Source organism: Mobula birostris, chromosome 11, assembly GCF_030028105.1.
Source record: "Mobula birostris isolate sMobBir1 chromosome 11, sMobBir1.hap1, whole genome shotgun sequence".
NCBI classification, from domain to species: domain Eukaryota; kingdom Metazoa; phylum Chordata; class Chondrichthyes; order Myliobatiformes; family Myliobatidae; genus Mobula; species Mobula birostris.
This window is the reverse complement of record NC_092380.1, coordinates 103,346,959-103,368,004: the sequence shown is the minus strand read 5'-3', so window position 1 is coordinate 103,368,004 and position 21,046 is coordinate 103,346,959. Positions and strand designations below refer to the sequence as shown.

Sequence of the window (21,046 nt, the reverse complement as noted above, 5' to 3'; positions counted from 1 at the left end):
AGATAGAGTGGATGTGGAGAGGATGTTTCCAATATTGGGAGAGCCTCAGACCAGAAGGCACAGTTTCAGAATAGAAGGATGTCCCTTTACAATAGAGATGAGGAGGAGTTTCCTAGCCAGAGGGGAGTAAATCTATGGAATTCATTGCCACTGGCAAATGTGGAGGCCGAGTTATTGGATATATTTCAAGCAGAGATTGATTGGTAAGGGTGTCAACGGTTTTGGGGCAAAGGCAGGAGAATGGGGTTGAGAGGGAAAATAAATCAGCTATGATTGACTGGCAAAGCAGACTCGAAGGGCTGAATGGCCCTACTAATCCTAGGTGCATTCACCAATCCAGATGAAGGATTTTGACCCAAAACTTCGGCTGTCTATTTTCTCTCCTAAATGCTGTCTGACACAAGTTCCTCGAGCATCTCCTGCATTGCTCCAGATTCCAGATAACAAGGAAAATATCTGCTGTTTCCTGTGTCCACATGTTCTCCATTATTACTAAACTTTGCACAAATAGGATAAAAAATTCTGTTGAATGCACATTTAACCTATTTCACTCACTTTATCCTTCTCTCCACAATGCCGTACAGGACTAATTAAGCTAACAATGCCCAACTACACTATTCTGTTCTGCCTGCACATGATCCACTCTACTTTCTGCATAGTCATGTGCCTATCTAAGAGCCTCTTAAATGCCTCTGTCATATCTGAACACAAGAGATTCTGCAGATGCTGGAAATCCAGAGCAGCACACACAAAATGCTGAAGGAACTCAACAGGTCAGGCAGCACCTATGGAAAGGATAAAGAATTGATGTTTTGGACCAAGGCCTGATGTCCTGATGAAGTGTCTCTGTCTTTTTCCTCTCCATAGATGTTGCCTACCTGCTGAGTTCCAGCCGCATTTTGTGTGTGTTACTTTGCCATATCTGTCTCCACTGCCATCCATGACAGCACATCCCAGGCACCCACTGCTCTCTGTGTAAGATCCTGCCCTGCACATCTCCTTCAACTTTCCCCCTCTCACCTTAAATGCATGCCTGCCACTATTAGACATTTCTAACCCAGGAAAAAAGATGTCAGATGTCTATTCAGGTGGCACAATGGACTAGCAGTTAGTGCAACACGTTACAGCAATGGTGATCTTCAGTTCCCGCCACTGAGGGGGAGGAATTTGTACGTTCTCCATATGGCTTTCCTCCTACACTACAACGATGTACTGGTTATGGTTAGTAAGTTGTGGGCTTGCCATGTCTGCATCAGAAGTGTGGGGGCAGTATTGGACTGTGTTGCTCATTGACATAAAACAACCCCTTTCGTGTTTTGTATTGATGTAGATGTAAGAAGTAAAATTAATAAAGTCATAGAGAAGTACAGCACAGAATCAGGCCTTTTGGCCCATCTCATTCGTTCAAGTACCTTGCCGTTCAGCGTGGGCAATCATGTCTTTCCATCCATCACGGTCCCTGACTCTCCGAATTGTAGTTGTTGCCTCCCCTGTTTCTAACCATGATGTTATTCCATCTATCATTTTCATTCTCTGTCTGCCTCTGCTTCTTTTTCCTTCCAGCTTTCCAGTTGTGACTAAATGTTCTAACGTCTCTCTTCGCATGATGTGTCCAATCTAATGCAACCAAAACCACTTAAACTGCCTACTCCCATAGGCCTCCATAACCCTTCCATCCATGTACCTATCCAAACTTCTCTTTAACATTGAAATCGAGCTCACATGCAACCACTTGCACTGGCAGCTCAATGTACGTTTTCCTGACCCTCAGTGAATAAATTTCCTCTCATGTACCCCTTAAACTTTTCACCTTTCACCCTTAACCTATGACCTCTAGATGTAGTCCCACCCAACCTCAGTGGAAAAAGCCTGCTTGCATTACCCTATCTATACGCCTCATAATTTTGAATACATCTATCAACTCTCCTCTCAATCATCTACATTCTAAGTTATACAGTCCTGATCTATTCAATCTTTCCCTATAACTCAGATCCTCCAGACCCAGCAACATCCTTGAAAATTTTCTCTGCACTTTTTCACCCTTGTTTACATTTTTCCTGTAGGTAGGTGACCAAACTGCACACAATACTCCAAATTAGGCCTCACTCACCTTACACAACTTCAACATAACATTCTATCTTCTGTACCCAGTATATTGATTTATGAAGGCCAATATGCCTACAGATTTTCTCTACACCATCTACAAACGTACCTATGATGCGACTTTCAATGAATTATGGAGCTGTATGCCCAGATCGCTTTGTTCTACCACACTCCTCAGTGCCCTATCATTCACTATGTAAGACCCACCATGGTTGGTCCTACTGAAGTGCAAATCCTCGCACTTGTCTGTGTTAAATTCCATCTGCCATTTTTCAGCCCAGTTTCCCAGCTGATGTATCCTTCTGCAAGCCCTGATAACCTTCCTCACTGTCCAGTACTCCCCCAATCTTTATTCTGTCTATGCCTATCATAATTTTATAAACTCCCATCTCCCGCTGCATTGTTATAACAAGACCCAATACAAGTGGCTGAATGTTTTTATTTCCAGAACTTGTGTTTTTTTTTATTTTGGCTTGCAAAAGCTAGATAGTCACTTCCTGCTCACATTTCTCTTGGGGCATGAGAAGTATTTTCTCACAGCCCCTTCACGTCTTTGCCCTAAATAATACATCAATGTCCTCTGCTCCTTGAACCACCCACAACAGGAACAAGTTCCCTTTGCTTGGTTAATCTCACCTGTTTACGATCTTGCATAATCTCTGTCCAATCTCCTTTCAGGCTTCGAGAGAGAGAACAAGTGCTCCAGTCTAACTTTGCATCTAAAATCCCTCACCTTTCAAGTTCCTCTGGCAAACATATTAAGAATTAAATTAAACTATATTGATCAAAATAGAAAGTGTAAAGTAATAAAACTGACGCACAGCCCAGAGAAAGAACATGGAACAATTGCAAACATACACTATAGGAATTTATTCAGTTCTGTGGGGAGATGTAGTATTCTGGCTGCTGAATCAGCAGTTGCTTAGCAACTAATGGACTCCGCAACCTTGAATCCTGTGAGTAATGGAGGCCTGATGCATACAGCGCAAAATGCGTTGTTATTAAGTGCAGGCAAAGACTCTAAATTCACTTTGTCATAGTTGCCTTCCACCTCATTGTTAAAATAGTATTTGCTTTTGTGATTGATGTTTGCAGAAAGCATGTCTATAAATCAGCCTCAAAAACATGCGTTATTTTTATAAATGCAATTATTTTGGCAGAAAACACAGCTTTACAAAAATGTGTAAAACACCCCACATCAATTTTGCAGGTAGTTTCACTGCTAATAAGCATCTAATAAAAAGCGATATGTTATTTCCACATGTGGTGCTGTGCTTTGAGTTCATTACATAATGCCAAAAATTATTATTTTTATTGCTAACATGTAATGCATAGCATTCAAGGATCTGGAAATGCAGAACACTCGCTTACATTCTACTACAGGGCCACGTACATTGGCCACAAGCCTGAGTAACCGTGCACAAATATTCAGACGAAAGTGCACACATACAGCCCAGTCCATCACAGGTAAAGCCCTCCCAACCATTGAGCTACACAAAACACTGTCGCAGGAAAGCAGCATCCATCATCAGGGACCCCCGCCTCCCAGGGCCTGCTGCCATCAAGACGAAGGTGCAAGAGCCTCAGGACTCAGATCGTGAGGTTTAGTAACAGTTATTACCACTCAACCATCAGACTCTTGATCCAAAGGGGGTAACGTCACTCAACTTTACTTGCCCCATCACTGAAATGTTCCGACAAACAATGGACTCACTTTCATGGACTTTTCATTTTATGTTCTCAATACTTATTGTTTATTTAATCATTATTATTTTTTTCTTTTTGTATTTGAACAGTTTGTTGTCTGCTGCTCTCTGGTTGAACACCCTAGTTGGTCGTTTTTTTTATTGATTCTATTATGATTGTTCATCTACAGATTTATTGAGTATACCATCAAGAAAATGAATTTCAGGGTAATATGTAGTGACATGTACTTTGGTAAAAGCTTTACTTTGAACTTTGATTCATTTGCTCAGTAATTTTAAGGATGGTGATATGGCTTCTCTGGTTGCAAATACAGTATATTTTGGTGCATATCCACGTCATCCTGCACTCATGATGCCCCCCCCCCCGCACTTCAGAACCCCGGATGATTTATTTTCAAAGGCACTTGTCTCATCCTTTCAGGGTAGGGGGGAGGTTTGTGATCAAACTCATTTCTAGGAACCAAGGACACAGGGACCACCAATCACTGTGGACTCCTTAGCAACACACACACAAATTGCTGGAGATCTCAACAGATCAGGCAGCATCAATAGGAGAGGAATGAATAGTCAACATTTTGGGCCACAGGACTCCGTAAGACCATAAGAAAAAGGAGCAGAAGTCAGCCATTCGGCCCATCGAATCTGCTCCGCCATTTTAGAATGAGCTGATCCATTCTCTCATTTAGTCCCACTCCCCCGCCTTCTCACCATATACCTATCAACCTCTTCCTTAAATACACCCAATGACTTGACCTCCACTGCTGCCCGTGGCAACAAATTCCACAGATTCACCACCCTCTGGCTAAGAAAATTTCTTCGCATCTCTGTTCTGAATGTGCGCCCTTCAATCCTTAAGTCATGCCCTCTCGTACTAGACTCCCCCACCATGAGAAACAACTTTGCCACGTCCACTCTGTCCATGCCCTTCAACATTTGAAATGTTTCTATGAGGTCCCCCCTCATTCTTCTAAACTCCAAGGAATACAGTCCAGGAGTGGTCAAATGTTCCTCATATGTTAACCCTCTCATTCCCAGAATCATTCTAGGGAATCTTCTCTGAACCCTCTCCAACGTCAGCACATCCTTTCTTAAATAAAGAGCCCAAAATTGCCCACAGTACTCCAAGTGAGGTCTTACCAGGGCCTTACAGAGCCTCAACATCACATCCCTGCTCCTATACTCTATTCCTCTAGAAATGAATGCCAACATTGCATTCGTCTTCTTCACCACCGACTCAGCCTGGAGGTTAACCTTTGGGGTATCCTGTACGAGGACTCCCAAGTCCCGTTGCATCTCAGAACATTGAATTCTCTCCCCATTTAAATAATAGTCTGCCCGTTTATTTCTTCTACCAACGTGCATAACCATACATTTTCCAACATTATATTTCATTAACCTACACTTTCCAACATTGTATTTCACCCAACTTGTCAGGACTTCATCAGTACTTTACCCCACTTGTCACCCTGAGTTGCAGGGAGTTGTTAAGGTGACAAGATGCTGCAGTATTTAAGTTACTATGGACTCCTTTCTCAGCACTCTCCTGATCTCATACTTCCATATTTCCTCTCTACTGTCAGCCCTGAACTAGGGTTTTAACCCAAAACATCAGTAATTCCTTTCCCCTCTTACCCTTTCTCTTCTCCTCACCTGCTTATCACCTCACTCTGATGTCCCGCCTCCATCCCTTTCTTCCATGGTCCACTCTCCTCTCCTAACAGATTCCTTCTTCATTTCAGCTCCCCCACCCACCTATCCCCTCACCAGGTTTCACATATCATCTACCAACTTGTATTTTTCCCCTCCTCCCACCTTTTTAGCCCTCCGTTTTCCATCTGTACTCCTCTCCACAGATGCTGCCTGACCTGCTGAGTTTCATCAGCATTTTGTATATGTTACTCTGGATTTCCAGCATCTGCAGAATCTCTTGTGTTTATGTTGCTGACAAATCCTTCCCACCGCAGATGCTGCTCAACGCACTGAGTTGCTCCAGCAGATTGCTTGTTTTAGACACTTCATAAAACAGAAAATACACTGGCCCAGATTCTACAGTCAACATTAAAGGAATGGTGGTCATCATCCTTCATATCTTCAGATTCCACATTGGCCTTCGGTGGACTTTGTGGCTTTCCTTACCTTAACTGAAGGCCCTTCAGAGGATCTGTGCTTCATTGAGTAGTGGAAACACAGTAGTGATCTTCCAAAATTCCCTAGATAATCTGCATCCAAATGCTTCAATTGAAATGACAGGGAAGAGAGCGGATGTTTTGGTTTTTAACTTCCAAATTCCAAAGATTCTAGAATTTCTTCCACAGATCCAGATGTAGCGAAGATGCAGGGAATCCTCCAGAGTAACAGGTGGGTGATAGTGCAGTAGTTAAGTTACCAAACAGCAATCCAGAGGCCTATACTAATAATCTAGAGATATTTTCCTGAGAATCATAGATCATGGAAAAGGATTTTCCATGCACCAACTAGCGAACACCCGTTTACACTTCTGCCCTTTTATTCATCACACCTTTCCCTCCAGGTTCTCCCGTTGACCTGTGCACTAGGTGTAATCTGTCGTAACCAATCAACTTGCATGCCTTTGGGAGGAGACTGGAGCACCCAGGGGAAGGCTGTGTTGTCACAGGGAGAGCATGTAAATTCCACAGTGACAGCACAACATCAGGATTGAACTTGGGTTGCTGGAGCTCAGATGAATATGTCCTAATAGGTGATTTTTATATTCTTGAATTGAAGATGGGGTTTATCAATTGCCAAGCTCAACTCAGACCCCCACCCTTCTGGATTTCATCAAAACCTTATGTATATTTGACAGACAGGATTAATAATCTCAGTTTCCAGTTTGCTGGAATCATGGTTAATTATCTCATAACTAGATATGAAAGATTAGTCTGTGCTGCCCTGAGTTCAGATTCCACTGTTGTTACTGTGAAAGTTAGATTCAATTAATAACTAGGAATTGAAAAGGAATCCCAGCAAAGAGTAGTGACTATAGCCATTACAGAAAAAGCACAGCATTGCCTCTACGTTCTTAGAACTTTACACAGTATGGGCATGTCATCTTAAACTTTGACAAACATCTATAGATGTGCAGTGGCGAGTGTCCTGACTGGTTGCATCACGGTCTGGTATGGAAACACCAATGCCCAAAATCAGAAAGGCCTACAAAGAGTAGTGAATAGAGCCCAGTTCATCACAGGAAAAACCCACCACACCACTGAGCACATCTACAAACATCTCTGCCACAAAAAAAGTGTCATCCATCATCACCATCCAGGCCACACTCACTTCTCACTGCTGCTTTTGGGAAGGAGATAATGGAGCCTCAGATCCCATTCCACCAGGTTCAGGAACAGTTATTAACCTTCAACTATTGGGCTCCTGAACTAGCATAAATAACTTCACTCACCTCAACACAAAACTGATTTCACAACCTATGGGTTCACTTTCAAGAATTCTACAATTCACGTTCTCAATATTACTTACGTGCTTTTTTTTGTTGCAATTGCACGGTTTGCCTTCATTTGCACATTGGCTTTAGCAGTCTTTGTGCTTAGTTTTTCATTGTCTTTCTTTGTTCTACTGTGAATACCTGGAGGAAAATGAATCGCAGGTGACATATACATTTGATAATACATTTACTTTGAACTTTGATCACAGAACTACCAGACTGTGTTGCTGCTCTGCTCCCTTCTCACTGCTGCTATCAGGTAGAAGGTACAGGAGCCTCAGGACACGTACCACCAGGTTCACAAACAATTTTTAATCCTCAGCTATCAGACCCTTGAACCAAAGGGGATAACTTCATTCGCCCCATCATTGAAATTTCCCACAACCTATGGACTCACATTCAAGGACTCTTCATCTCATATTCTTGATATTTATTGCTTATTTATTTATTATTGTTACACCTTTTTGTATTTGCACAGTTTGTGGTCTTCTGAACTCTGGTTAAATGCCCTAGTGAGATGATCTTCCAATGATTCTGTTATGGTTATTATTCTTTAGATTTTTTGAGTATGTCCACAAGAAAATAAATCTCAGGATTGTATATAGTGATATATATTACTAATAAATTTACTTTGAACTTTTTAACAAAACTAACAGATTGTTGTTGTGGGAAACCCAATCTGGTTCACGTGTCCATCAATGGAGAAAATCTGTTGTCCCAAGCATTGTTGCTGGAGTTATTCAATGCAGAGCTATTAAGTAGATTTTTGGATACTACAGGAATTTTGTTTTGTAGGGGAGTGTGGCACCAAGAATATCAGCCACAATCTTAATGAATGGCAGAGCCAGCTCATTGACTTAAATGGCCTTCAACTTCAGTTTCTTAACTTTCCCACTGTCAAACTAAACGCAAGATGTTAGCCTGCCATCACTTTTTTTTTCCAAGATATCCTTTACTGTGAAAGTCTAAATTATCCCATCTGATTACACACAAATGGATCTAAAATAATTTGTTCCCTGGTTAGTTCCACATTGTCTGATTTCAGTCCCTGGGCTCATCGTCAGGGGTTCCTCCACCAGCTTGATTCATCCAATCTGTATGAAGATTAAAGGCACCCATGGTGATTATTATTTTTTATATTTAGAGATGCAGCACGGTAACATCCCCATCTGACCCCACAAGCCTACACCGCCAATTTACACCTACATAACCCTACTGGTGGGAGGAAACCATGTGGTCACAGGGAGAATGTGGAAACTTCTAACTGACAGCAGGAGAATTGAACCTGGGTTGTTGGCACTGCAATAGCGTTATGATAACCGCTATGCTACCGTGACACCGAATTATTGCAATGTCTTTGTAACAAGCCCCCTTCTTCTATATATTTCTTGGACTTCAAATATTGTTCAAGTGGAGAAAAAATACTTATTAAGAAAGCAATAGGTTCTTACAGGTGAACACAAGGTCAAGGTTAGTGACTTTATAGAATATCTGTTACACAGTGAATGAAGTTTTCTATTTCTCATGCAGATCAAAGTTCAAAGTAAATTTACTATCAAAGTGTGCATATGTCACCAGATACAACCCTGGGATTCATTTTTTGCAGGCATTCACAGTAGAATAAATAACTACAATAGAATTAATGGAAAACTACAAAGACTAACAATCAACCAAACTGTGCAAATACAAAATAGTAATTAAGTAAATAATAATAAAAACATGAGTTATAGAATCCTTGAAAGTGAGTCCATAGGATGTGGAATCAATTCAGTGTCGAAGTGAGTGAATTAATCTTTGCTGGTTCAGGAGCCTGATGGTTGAAGGCCAATAACTGTTCCTGCACTATAAAAGGGAACTGTGAGGGCCTCTGTCCATCAGAGTTGACTATGGATATTTCATCCTAGCTGTCTAGAAATGCAAGCCTGGGCAGCACAATACATAGAGCAAGCCCATGCAGCAGGCTCCCCCTCTGTTCCTGAATCTGGTGGCTCCTTTACCTCTTTCCTGATGGCAGTAATGAGAATTGAGCATGGCTTGGATGATGGGGGTCTCTGTTGATGAATGCTGCCTTGTTGCAGTAGATGTGCTCAATGGTGGAAAAAGGCTTGGAGGTGGTCGAATTTGAGATCTGAAGGGTAGGGTTGGGGAAATAGCTTTATGAAGCATTGTTCTGGAGGCCTTAAGTGAGCAGGCTGTTGCGGGGAAGGCAGAGAGTACAGTATCAGTACTCCATGTGAGCAGGGTTCAAGGATGGATGGTAACTTTTGGACTAACAGTGGGGTCCCTGGTCCACTTGGCACTGACGTGAGGAAATGAGATTGTTCTGGGAGTAACTAACCACAGGAGCTCCTGAGAAATACAAACTATTTTCCAGGGCAACACTCCAAAGAGAGTTTGCACAAGGAATTATATTGTTTTATTGACATCACGTCAGGCACAAAACTATGATTTACACCAGCAGATTGTTGGATTCAAAGCTTTAACAATTTTCAAGGATTCAGATGCACAGTATAGACAAATTGAGACAAAGTCTTTGGAAGTTAGATATTGCTCCTTTTGTGGAACGAGCTGCCAGCGGAAGTGGTGGATGCAAGTCCGATTACAACACTTAAGGAAAGTTTGGATAAGTACATGGATGGAAGGGGTGTGGAGGGCTATGGTCCTGGTGTGGGTTGATGGAACAAGGCAGAATAATAGTTCAGCATGGACTAGATGGGCCAAAGGGCCTGTTTCTAGTAGATGGGAGAGGGATGGAGGATTATGGTCCAGTGCATTTTGATGGAACTAGGCACAATAACTGTTTCTGTGCTGCAATGCACTATGACTTAAAATCACATCAAAATTCCAGGTACATGCAGAATTATGTAGAAAACTTACAGCACAATACAAGCCCTTCGGCCCATAGTGCTGTGCCGAACATGTACTTACTTTAGAAATTACCTTTGGTTACCCATAGCCCTCTATTTTTTTAAGCTCCATGTACCTATCCAGGAGTCTCTTAAAAGACTCTTCCGCCTCCACCACCACAGCCGGCAGCCCATTCCATGCACTCACCACTCTCTGCGTAAAAAAACTTACCCCTGACATCTCCTCTGTACCTACTTCCAAGCAGCTTAAAACTGTGCCCTCTCGTGTTAGCCATTTCTGCCATAGGAAAAAGCAACTATCCGTACGATTGATGTCTCTCATTATCTTGTGCACCTCTATCAGGTCACCTCTCATCCTCCGTTGCTCCAAGGAGATAAGGCCGAGTTCACTCACCCTATTCTCATAAGGCATGCTCCCCAATCCAGGCAACAAACTTGTAAATCTTCTCTGCACCCTTTCTATAGTTTCCACATCCTTCCTGTAGTGAGGTGACCAGAACTGAGCACAGTACTCCAAGTGGGGTTTGATCAGGGTCCTATATAGCTGTAACATTTCTTCTCGGTTCTTGAACTCGATCCCATGGTTGATGAAGGCCAATGCACCGTATGCGCAGCAGCTTTGAGTGTCCTATGGACTCAGACCTCAAGATCCCTCTGGTCCTCCACAGATTATCTACAGATCATCTAAGCCTTTCCCACTTCAATCAGCGAAAGATTACAGGTAAGAATCCAACAACACTGCTCCACACACCCTAATTCTCAAGGCATACACTGAACTGTCCCTTTACTGGTGATTTTGTGATCCAGAGGTTCTTTGGAAGTCAAGAAAGAGGCATGAAACTTGTTGCGTGCGCCCACTTTATTACCTGTAACAAGAACAAAGAAGTTGTGGTCATTTTACACAAACACTAGCTCGATAAAAAAAGATAACAACATTCCAGTGATAGCAATTAACCTATAAAATAGCCAGATTCAAGTGGTGTGACACTTGCTGAAAAAATACTAATATGCCTCTCGAAAAATACAGAAGCAGCTATATTACAATCACTGAAAAGTTACAAATAGGTAATTATCTAAAAATACATAGCATAGGAAAGATTAAACTATCAGAAAAATACAAGAAGAATTACAATTCTAGAATCAATTCCAATAGCGACCATCAGAGTGGTCAATTCAGATGTCTTTAATGAGCGACCAACCAAACCATTTTTTCTCTAAGTTAATTTCCTGATAGTAGTTACACTGCCAGTCAAAGCACCCAAAATTTAGAATTGAAATAAACACTTCTACATGATCTAACTTCTAGGCTCCTACTTGATTCTTGATGTACAGATTATGCAATTAAATTGACTTTACTGTGTTAATTATTCCACAGAATTCCTGATGGAGTGACCAGTAGTTCAGGGGTACAACGAAACGCAACTGTTACCTTCACCATTCGACCGGGAAGCAGCCAGCCCATCACAGTTCAGAACCGGACATCAGATTTTGACAGCATGACCATTTTGAAACGAGCTCCGAGCCCCGTGGCTTCCCCTACGGACGCTGGCCAAGTTCCCAGACCTTCCTCTCTCCCGACCTCAGCTTTGTCGCCTACTCTTTCTGACGGTTTTGGATTCCAAAGTCCACCGATCCCAGGAGAAGGTCACTTTAGCACCCAGCCAGGACGCAGTAGGTCCCCCTCTCCATCCACTTTGCAGCAGCCAGTCTCGAACAAACCTTTTGCATCCAAGGGTGTCCTCCTATGGACTAAACATGACGTGGCTGACTGGCTAGACACGTTGAACCTTGGAGAACACAAAGATGCATTTTTGGATAATGAAATAGACGGGACCCATTTACCATCACTTCAGAAGGAGGACTTAATCGACCTCGGGGTGACAAGAGTCGGACATCGAATGAATATAGAGCGGGCTTTAAAACAGCTACTATCGGATAGATAGACAGTTGTTTGAATGCTTTTCAAAGTAACTAAAAGATCTCTCATTATTTTTGTCAGCAGCCGACATTCACCTTAGCTCTGGCTGGAATATAATGTGCCAGTGGGATATTTTTAAAAAGCTCAGCATGAATGATTTTTCCGATTAAAGCCTCTGGTACGTTTATAAGCACAATAGGCTGTCAGTATCAGTGGCTTGTCACTCTCACGATGCCATGTGCCACTGGTGTGCTGGGATGAGTGCAGGAGTGAAGATCCTTTTGCGGTGTAAATATACTACAGCATAATCTATATTTTGAACAATGACCTTTTAATATTGACCTCACTTGGACAGGTGTCTTAAAGATACTGTAGTTGAACCAGCAGAGCTGTGTTATATACTTTCTATCTTTGCTAGTACAATATTTCTTCACAAGGATCACAGTAATTTAGAAGATGCGCAGCAAAATCTGTTTTACTCCTCTTTTTCCTTTTGGACAAGAAGTGAAGCTGATTATTTTTTTCCTTTCTGCTGAGCAGTCTAATCATTTATCGGTATGGCACGAGGAGGGGAAAAATAAGTATGAAGCTCTTTTAACTTTTCACATTTTGACACACTGCTCTCTTATGATGGGGAATTGTCGTAGCATTTGTCCAGTTCTTTCCTCGAGAGTTAATGCAGGTTTGTTTTTGTTGTTTGAGCGTCTTTTTCCAAAGCTGTTGTCAAGGGCCATTCTTGGGAACAGTGAAAATGGTGTTGAAACTAACCATTTATCGTCTTCCATAGGAGTACTGGTGATTTACCACAATTGTTTACTAGAGCATTTGGAAGGTCTCTGAACGGGCCATATCTATATTCAGTTTCAGAGCCGATCGGTGTGCTTGTTTGAGCTGGGAGGGAAAGCCTATTTTGCTTACTAGAAATGTGTAAAACAAAAAAAAGAGATTTCTATTTGTCATTTTTAGCTGCTATTTCCCATGGTCATAGGCCAAAGAATTGGATCTTGGCACAGCGCGTAAGCTATCTGAAGAATATAGTCGCGCAGTACATTATGGATTGTGCACTGCCAGGTTGAACTTGATCAGACTGTTTTTTTGGAGCAATGGTTGTTAGTGGGTGATTTCAGTCCATCCTTATGGCTGGACGCTGAACGCAGCCGAGGAAATTGACCACAACGGCAGAGCGTCAGGCCCTATGACACATTCTATCTGCCATTTAACATATTCACTTTTAGGTCTGCAGTTTTGTTGCATATTGTAATTAGAACTGGCAATCTTACATGCTTAGTTTGTGTAACGATAGTGTATACAGTACCAAATCTCAAGAGATGTAAATTGTGTATAACATATAGGAGGAAACCCCCATGTACGGGAGATTTGAGTGCACTTCAAACTATTAAACATCAGCATATACAATTATCTGTGACTGTTGGGAACATTTTAATTCACAGGTTTTATATCTTTGCCCAGCTCCTAGTATTTATTTGTGGTATTTATCATTTAGCTACATAGCTGATTCACTGAACTTTCTGTAATCGCAGCTGCAGAAATTATCCAGTTGATCTGGCAATGATTACATCAATGAGCCTACAATATCATTTTCTTTACAAATAATAGTAATTTAATTTTTACTTTTTCTTTTGCTAGTGCATTAAGATGTATCTCACTATAATTTGTGCAAAAGACTTGTGTTCAGGTTATTAACGTTGCTGTAACTTCTGTGATTTATATATCTTCATCTGGAGTCCATTACAAGGTCCTGTAACTTGCACTTTCCCAACTCCTCAATAACTTGTATGGCAACCAAATTATTATATGAGAAATAAATATTATAACAGTGATTAAAAGTTGTGTTAATGACTGTAGAGGTGACTCCCATTAACCAAGACTCATCAATACTTTCGCTATTCACCCATGTTGGTTACAGTTCCAGCAACTAGAGATGGAGTTTAGTTTCTATTTTACATTGTTAAAATGCCATTTTTCCCCAACTTCTAAGCTTCTCTCTGTTCAAGGTCCCTCCTTATTAAATGCCACATATAGATCAGAAGGGCAAAATTTGCCGGCAGATTCGCTCTCCCTCCATTCACTTTTTCTTTATTTTTCTCTCTTTTCTTTTCACTGTTCACTTCCTGTCCCCCTCCCAATTTCTCTCCCTTGTTTCACCTCTCCCATTCTGCCCCTCCCTCATTTCTTTTTCGCTTTGTCTCCTTTGCCACCTGAATCTGCCTCCAACTTCTCCTTTCCTCTCAACCCCGTCTTTGTTCACAACCCCCACCCCCGTTCCTCTCAGACATCCTTATCACACTGTCTCCCTCTTTCATTATATCCCTGCCTTTGATTCTTCCCAATGTTTTCTCTCCTTCTCGCTCCCCCCTAACCACCTCCTCCCATTTCAGTCTCACTAATCATATCCACGCACTCCTCATCCTTGCCATTATCCCTCCTCCTCCTCCCCCCACCACACACTTCCCTTTCCCAACAGTCCAGTGTTGAATTGACCATTTGCCACACAAGAGTTCAAGGGTCAAGAACTCCCCACTCCCAGTCTCGAGGAGGCTGTATCAGGGTGCCATATAGAAACTCTCAGAAACATGCTTAAATGACGCACTTCTAGCTTCTTCAGAGAGCTGATTAAAAGCAGTGGCTGAGAAAATTGTTCCCAGTGAATTCCCCCAAATGGAAAGTAACTGAATTTTTCTGGGAGATGTCTGGTTCTCTGTTCGTTTTGAGCAACGCACCACACCCAACACTTTGGAAAAGCGGTAACTTGTGGTTTTAAGGAAAGTTGTACAGTACTTTAGAAAATAAATGTATGTAATTTTCTGAATGTAAATAAAATGGAAGAAAGAAAACAAAAGCATTGGCCTGTTATGAAAATGAGCTTGAGTTGGTCAACAGAGGACACAGTTTACTGAATATTACAACAGCTTACCATTCAGTCTGTGAAATCCTTGCTGATAATTGTTTCCTTAAGAGTTAACTCATGTCCTTGAACACATCTCTTTTATAAATAAAGATCTAATTCATTTTTAAATCAGCTACTCAAACAGTTACGATAAAACATAAAAGCACAGTTAGGCCATTTGGCCCATTAAATCTGCTCTGCTATTCCATCAGGGCTGGTTTATTATCCCTCTCAACTCCATTCCTACCCTAACCTTTGACACCTTTACTAATCAAGAACCTATCAACCTCAGTTTTAAATATACCCAATGACTTGGCCTCCACAGCCACCTAGAAGCCATAGAAAAACTACAGCACAGAAACAGGCCTTTTGGCCCTTCTTGGCTGTGCCGAACCATTTTCTGCCTAGTCCCACTGACCTGCACACGGACCATATCCCTCCATACACCTCCCATCCATGTATCTGTCCAATTTATTCGTAAATGTTAAAAAAGAACCAGCATTTACCACCTCGTCTGGCAGCTCATTCCATACTCCCACCACTCTCTGTGTGAAGAAACCCCCCCCAATGTTCCCTTTAAACTTTTCCCCCCTCACCCTTAACCCATGTCCTCTGGTCTTTTTCTCCCCTTGCCTCAGTGGAAAAAGCCTGCTTGCATTCACTCTATCCATACTCATCATAATTTTATATACCTCTATCAAATCTCCCCTCATTCTTCTACGCTGCAGGGAATAAAGTCCTAACCTATTCAACCTTTCTCTGTAACTGAGTTTCTCAAGTCCCGGCAACATCCTTGTAAACCTTCTCTGCACTCTTTCAACCTTATTTATATCCTTCCTGTAATTTGGTGACCAAAACTGAACCCAATACTCCAGATTCGGCCTCGCCAATGCCTTACACAACCTCATCATAACATTCCAGCTATTAATCAAAGTATTGAGTATAAGAAAGGCTAATGTACCAAAAGCTCTCTTTACGACCCTATCTACCTGTGACGCCACTTTTAGGGAGTTTTGTATCTGTATTCCCAGATCCCTCTGTTCCACTGCACTCCTCAGTGCCTTACCATTAACCCTGTATATTCTACCTTGGTTTGTCCTTCCAACGTGCAATACCTCACACTTGTCTGTATTAAACTCCATCTGCCATTTTTCAGCCCATTTTTCCAGCTGGTCCAAGTCCCTCTGCAGGCTCTGAAAACCTTCCTCACTGTCTACTACACCTTCAATCTTTGTATCATCTGCAAATTTGCTGATCCAATTTACCACATTATCATCCAGATCATTGATATAGATGACAAATAACAATGGACCCAGCACTGATCCCTGTGGCACACCACTAGTCACAGGGCAATAAATTCTACAGATTTATCATCCTCTGGCTAAAGAAATTCCTCATCTCTGTTCTAAAGAGAAGTCCCTCTATTCCAAGGTTGTACCCTTTAGTCCTAGACTCACCCACTGTTGGAAACATCCTCTCCACATCCATTCTGTCTAGGCCTTTCAATATTCAGCAGGCTTCAATGGGATTCCCCCCATCCCTTCATTTTCCTAAACTCCAGCAAGTACAGGCCCAGAACCCTCAAATATTCCTCATATGTTAACCCTTTCATTACGAGGATTATTCTCATTAACCTCTTTCCATTGACAGCCCATCGTTTCTTAGATGAGGTCCAAAACTGCGCATAATCCTCCAATTGCAGTCTGACCAATGTTTTATAAAGCCTCAGAATTATATTCCTATTTCTAGTCCTCTTGAAATGAATGCTAACATTGTATGTGAAATTTTAAATCACCAACATTCTCTTTAACTCCTATAGCAAGTTGATCCCCTCTTTTTAATGATTCTGCTCACCATTTGAAATAATCTATTGCATTGTAAATGCAACTTACAGACACCTCCAGACCTATCGGTTGTTAACAGTAGCTGTGGCCAAGTCAAAAAGTTAGTTGACAGAAGTTTAGTGTTTTCTTCTCATCCACAGCTTGGTGGGAAGCAATCTTGTCCGAGAGAGAGAAGGATCAATGCCAGAGCTTTAAGTGTAAGATCAGATAATGCTGGAAGGACTCAGCGGATCAGGCAGCACATGTAGAAGAAAGAACAGAGTCAACCTTCCTTCAGCTCTGATGAAAGGGATGAACTGCAAACCCTTCCCCTCTGTCCACTCTGTTACTCCCCTGCTCAATCTCCCATTCTCACCACTCCCCCCCCCCTTTACACTACCCGTCTCCCACAACCGTACCCCTAATGTCTAACCTGAAGCAGGAGTTCAACTCAAAATGTTGATGATTCCTTCCCTGCCACAGATGTCTCTTCAGCTCCTCCAGCAGACGGTGGTGCTGCACGTTCCAGCATCTTGGACCTGAAACTGCAACTCCATCTCTCGTTCTTCAGATGTTGCCTGATCTGCTGAGTCTTTCCAGTGGTTTCTATTTTGTTTTCTTTTTGATTTACAGAACCTACAGGGCTTTTTTTTGTTTTTTTTTAAACTAGAGCACAGAATGCAGTCAGACACTGTGGTACAGAACTGAATGCAGAACTATCAGCGGTGCCTCTTTCAGATGAGACATCAAAGTCCCAACTACTTCCTTAAACGGAGGCAAACCACCCCACAGAAATCTTACCATTGTTTTTCTTCGTCCCATATTGTGCACGTCTTGGCATGCTTAACCATCTTAAAGTGCTGTTTAATTGCAGGTTTGTACACCCTGTTAAACCTTGCCATACGCACATCGACTAAACAGGTTTCATCGCAGTACAATGGTGCTAACATTTTCAAAAGTACTTCAGTAAAACTACGAATGGAAAAATATCATAATCTAACCTAGGAGGGAGGGAACGTCGACTCAGACCATGAGAGGCCCGTATCGGGCATTTTCTTGCCTTACAAGGCGCAAATTGGAAGTCTGTGTGGGGCGCCACTCCTCGCACAGACTAGAGCAATGTGTGATTAAGTGCCTTGCTCAAGGACACAAACATGCTGCCACAGCTGAGGCTCGAACTAGCGACCTTCAGATCACTAGACGAACGCCTTAACTTCTTGGCCACGTGCCCAACATAACTCAACCCTGCAAATAATTATATATGCATATTGTTTAAAAAATTCCTTCCTCACAAATCAGTGCTAAACTTCACTGGTGCCAGATTAGAACATAAAACATAGGAGCAGAATTAGGCTATTCGGCCTACTGAGCCTGCTCCAGCATTCCATCATGGCTGATCTATCACCGTTCTCAACCCCACTCGTCTGCCTTCTCCCTGAAACTTTTCACATTGGTTTTTAATCAATTGTTAATTCAAATCACTGGTTTGGCATTTATATCAATATAATTTAAAATTAATCCCAAAACACTTAATAACCTACCTTAATTGTGAGATGCAACTTGGAAGAATTGCCGACATTAACAAAAAGTAGTAAAAAAAAATTTACTTTCTATTAACTCAGATAGCAGCTATAAAACGTAGGAGCAGAATTAAGCCATTAGGTCCATCGAGTCTCTCTGCCATTCGATTATGGCTGTTTTATTTTTCCCTTCAACCTCTATCTAGCCTTCTCCCTGTAACCTTTTATGCCTTTACTAATCAAGGTCCTATCTACATCCAGTTGTTCCTTTCTGCACCTTGCGGCACATCAGGCAGCAACCTTGCCGTTTCATTAGCATTTGTCTGAACTTTACGAGGTCAAATTGCTAACTCAGCGCTCAACCCAGCACAGATGTAAAGTGTGCAAGGAGCCAGCCAAATTCAAACCCAGGACCACTCACCTTAAAGTCCGCTTTGGATACCACTACACCACCGGCTGACAACCTCCAATTTAAATACAGTTTACCCAATGATTAACCTCCACAGCTGTTGGTGGTAATGAATTCTGCAGATCAACTACCCTCACTAGAGAAGTTCCTCTTCAACTCTGTTTCAAAGGGACGTCCTTGTATTCTGTGGCTGTGTCCTCATTGTAAATCACCTACAAATGGAAACATCCTCTCCATGTACACTCTATCCAGCCCTTTTAGTAATCGATAACTTTCAATGAGATTCTCCCTCATTCTTCTAAACTTCAGTGAGTACAGGCCCAGAGCCATGAAAAGCTCCTCACATGCTAACCCTTTCATTCTGTAAACCTGCTCTGGACCTCTCCAATGCCATCCATTTTTAGACACAGGGCTCAGACCTGCTTACAATTCTCCAAATGTACTCTAGCCAATGCTTTATAAAGTCTCAGCTTTACATCCTTGTTTTTACATTTTATTCCTCTCAAAAGGAATGCTAACATTACATTCACCTTCCTTACAACTGGCTCAACTTGTATGAGGACTCCAGACCTTTGCAGCTCTGATTTCTGAATTTGCTCCACGTTTAGGAAAAAAATCTATCCCTTTACTCCTTCTACCAAAGTGCATGACCATACACTTCCCTACACTATATTCTATTTGCCACTTCTTTGACCATTCTCCTAATCTGTCCAAGTTCTTCTGCAAACTCCCTGTCTTTGTATTGTCCACAAACTTGGTTACAAAGCCATCAGAGACTACAGATGCTGGAGTTTTCATCTTCCCAGATGAACAATCTCAACCCCAAACATCAACTGCACATTTCCCTCCATAGATGCTAGCTGACCTGCTGTGCTCCCACAGTGTTTTGTGTGTTACTGCACTACAGCAGAAGCCTTATGATGTAGGATCCATAATATCCACAGGTTTGCATTTTAATTAGGCTCTTAACAATCGGTTCATTCACCTTGCTGCCTTCAGCACTATATTACAATAGTAATGACGACTTCAGAAGTACTTTCTGGCTATTAAGAGCTTTGGGATGTTCTGGGGTTTTGGTACCAATTCAAAACTCAGATCTCTGAATAATTTCAAATGCATTTAGTTCCCTTAAAATAGCCGACTAACCCTATACATAGTGCCCAACATTACTGAAGAGAAACCTCTCTACTTCTATATTCATTTCCCCAGGCAATAAACAAAGACAACCTGTTAGCTGTCTTGCTTCTTTGTTGTACCTACATACTAGACTTTCTGCTGGGACCACATGGTTGCATGACAGTCAGCACAACACTATCACTGTGCCAGTGTCCTGGGTTTAATTTCCACCCCTGTATGTGAGGAGTTTGGACGTTTTCCCTGTGGCTATGTGAGTTTCCTTTGTGCACTTTGGTTTCATCCCACGTTCCAAAGACGTACAGGTTAGTAAGTTACATGGGTACAACTGGGTAGCACAGGCCACAAGAGCCTCTGCAGTACTGTGCAAAAGTCTTAGGCACATTTATATAGTTAGGTTGCCCAAGACCTTTGCATAGTACTGTATTCATCAACGTGGAGCATACAGTGAGTCTGTAAATCTGGCAAAAGAAGAGGATGTTGGCAATGGGGAGGGTGGAACCCCACAGGAGGTGTGTGGCACAGGGTCAGACAGACCCACCCCTGAGACCAAACAATTGGTTTAATGATTATTACAGAATGTCTCCCTGGTGCTTCCCACTCCCACCCTCTCACTTGCCCTTTTTCCAATCATGATACCATCCCCCTCCCTGCCCCTTCCTACAGCAGAGTCACAATAGTCCACAATGGAGACCCATATCAGAATCCGGTTTATCATCACTCACATAAGTCATGAAATTTGTTTTTTTTAAATATTTGTTGTGGCAGCAATACAATGCAGTGCAAAAAAATTTTTATATATCTACAAGAATTCTGCACAGCACTGTACCTTTAAATAACTATGAATAAATGAAATACAAATATACTCAGATCCCTCTGCATCTGCACAATGTAATCTCATTCCTTTTAGGTATGATGTTTACATTTTATGACAGTTTTATATTCTTCTACATTATGCTTCATTTACCCGATCTCTGCCCATTCGCTTCATCTCTGACCCATGTGTAGCCTCCTCATTAGCTGTTCTCAACTTAATCTCACATCTATCTTTGTATCATCAACAGACTTAGCAACCATACTTTCCTTACCTATATCCAAATTCTTCACATAAATTTTAGAATTATACAGCAGAGAAAACAGTTCTTCAACCCAACACATCCACTCTGGCCAAGATGTCTACCCAAGCCAGTACCATTTC

The 21,046-nt window shown here is 41.8% G+C and overlaps 1 protein-coding gene across 3 annotated transcripts in view; it reads left to right on the top strand.

Annotated features, from left to right (window-relative positions):
• The window catches only part of LOC140205282 (SH3 and multiple ankyrin repeat domains protein 2-like), a 1,215,789-nt gene extending 1,200,890 nt beyond the window's left edge, over window positions 1-14,899 (top strand). For all 3 annotated transcript variants that reach the window (XM_072272778.1, XM_072272777.1, XM_072272779.1), the window contains one exon: window positions 11,512-14,899. In XM_072272778.1, coding sequence (XP_072128879.1) covers window positions 11,512-12,079 — 568 coding nt within the window. In that variant the 3' untranslated portion in view covers window positions 12,080-14,899. The remainder of the gene's footprint in view (window positions 1-11,511) is intronic.
• The last annotated feature ends 6,147 nt before the right edge of the window (window positions 14,900-21,046 follow it).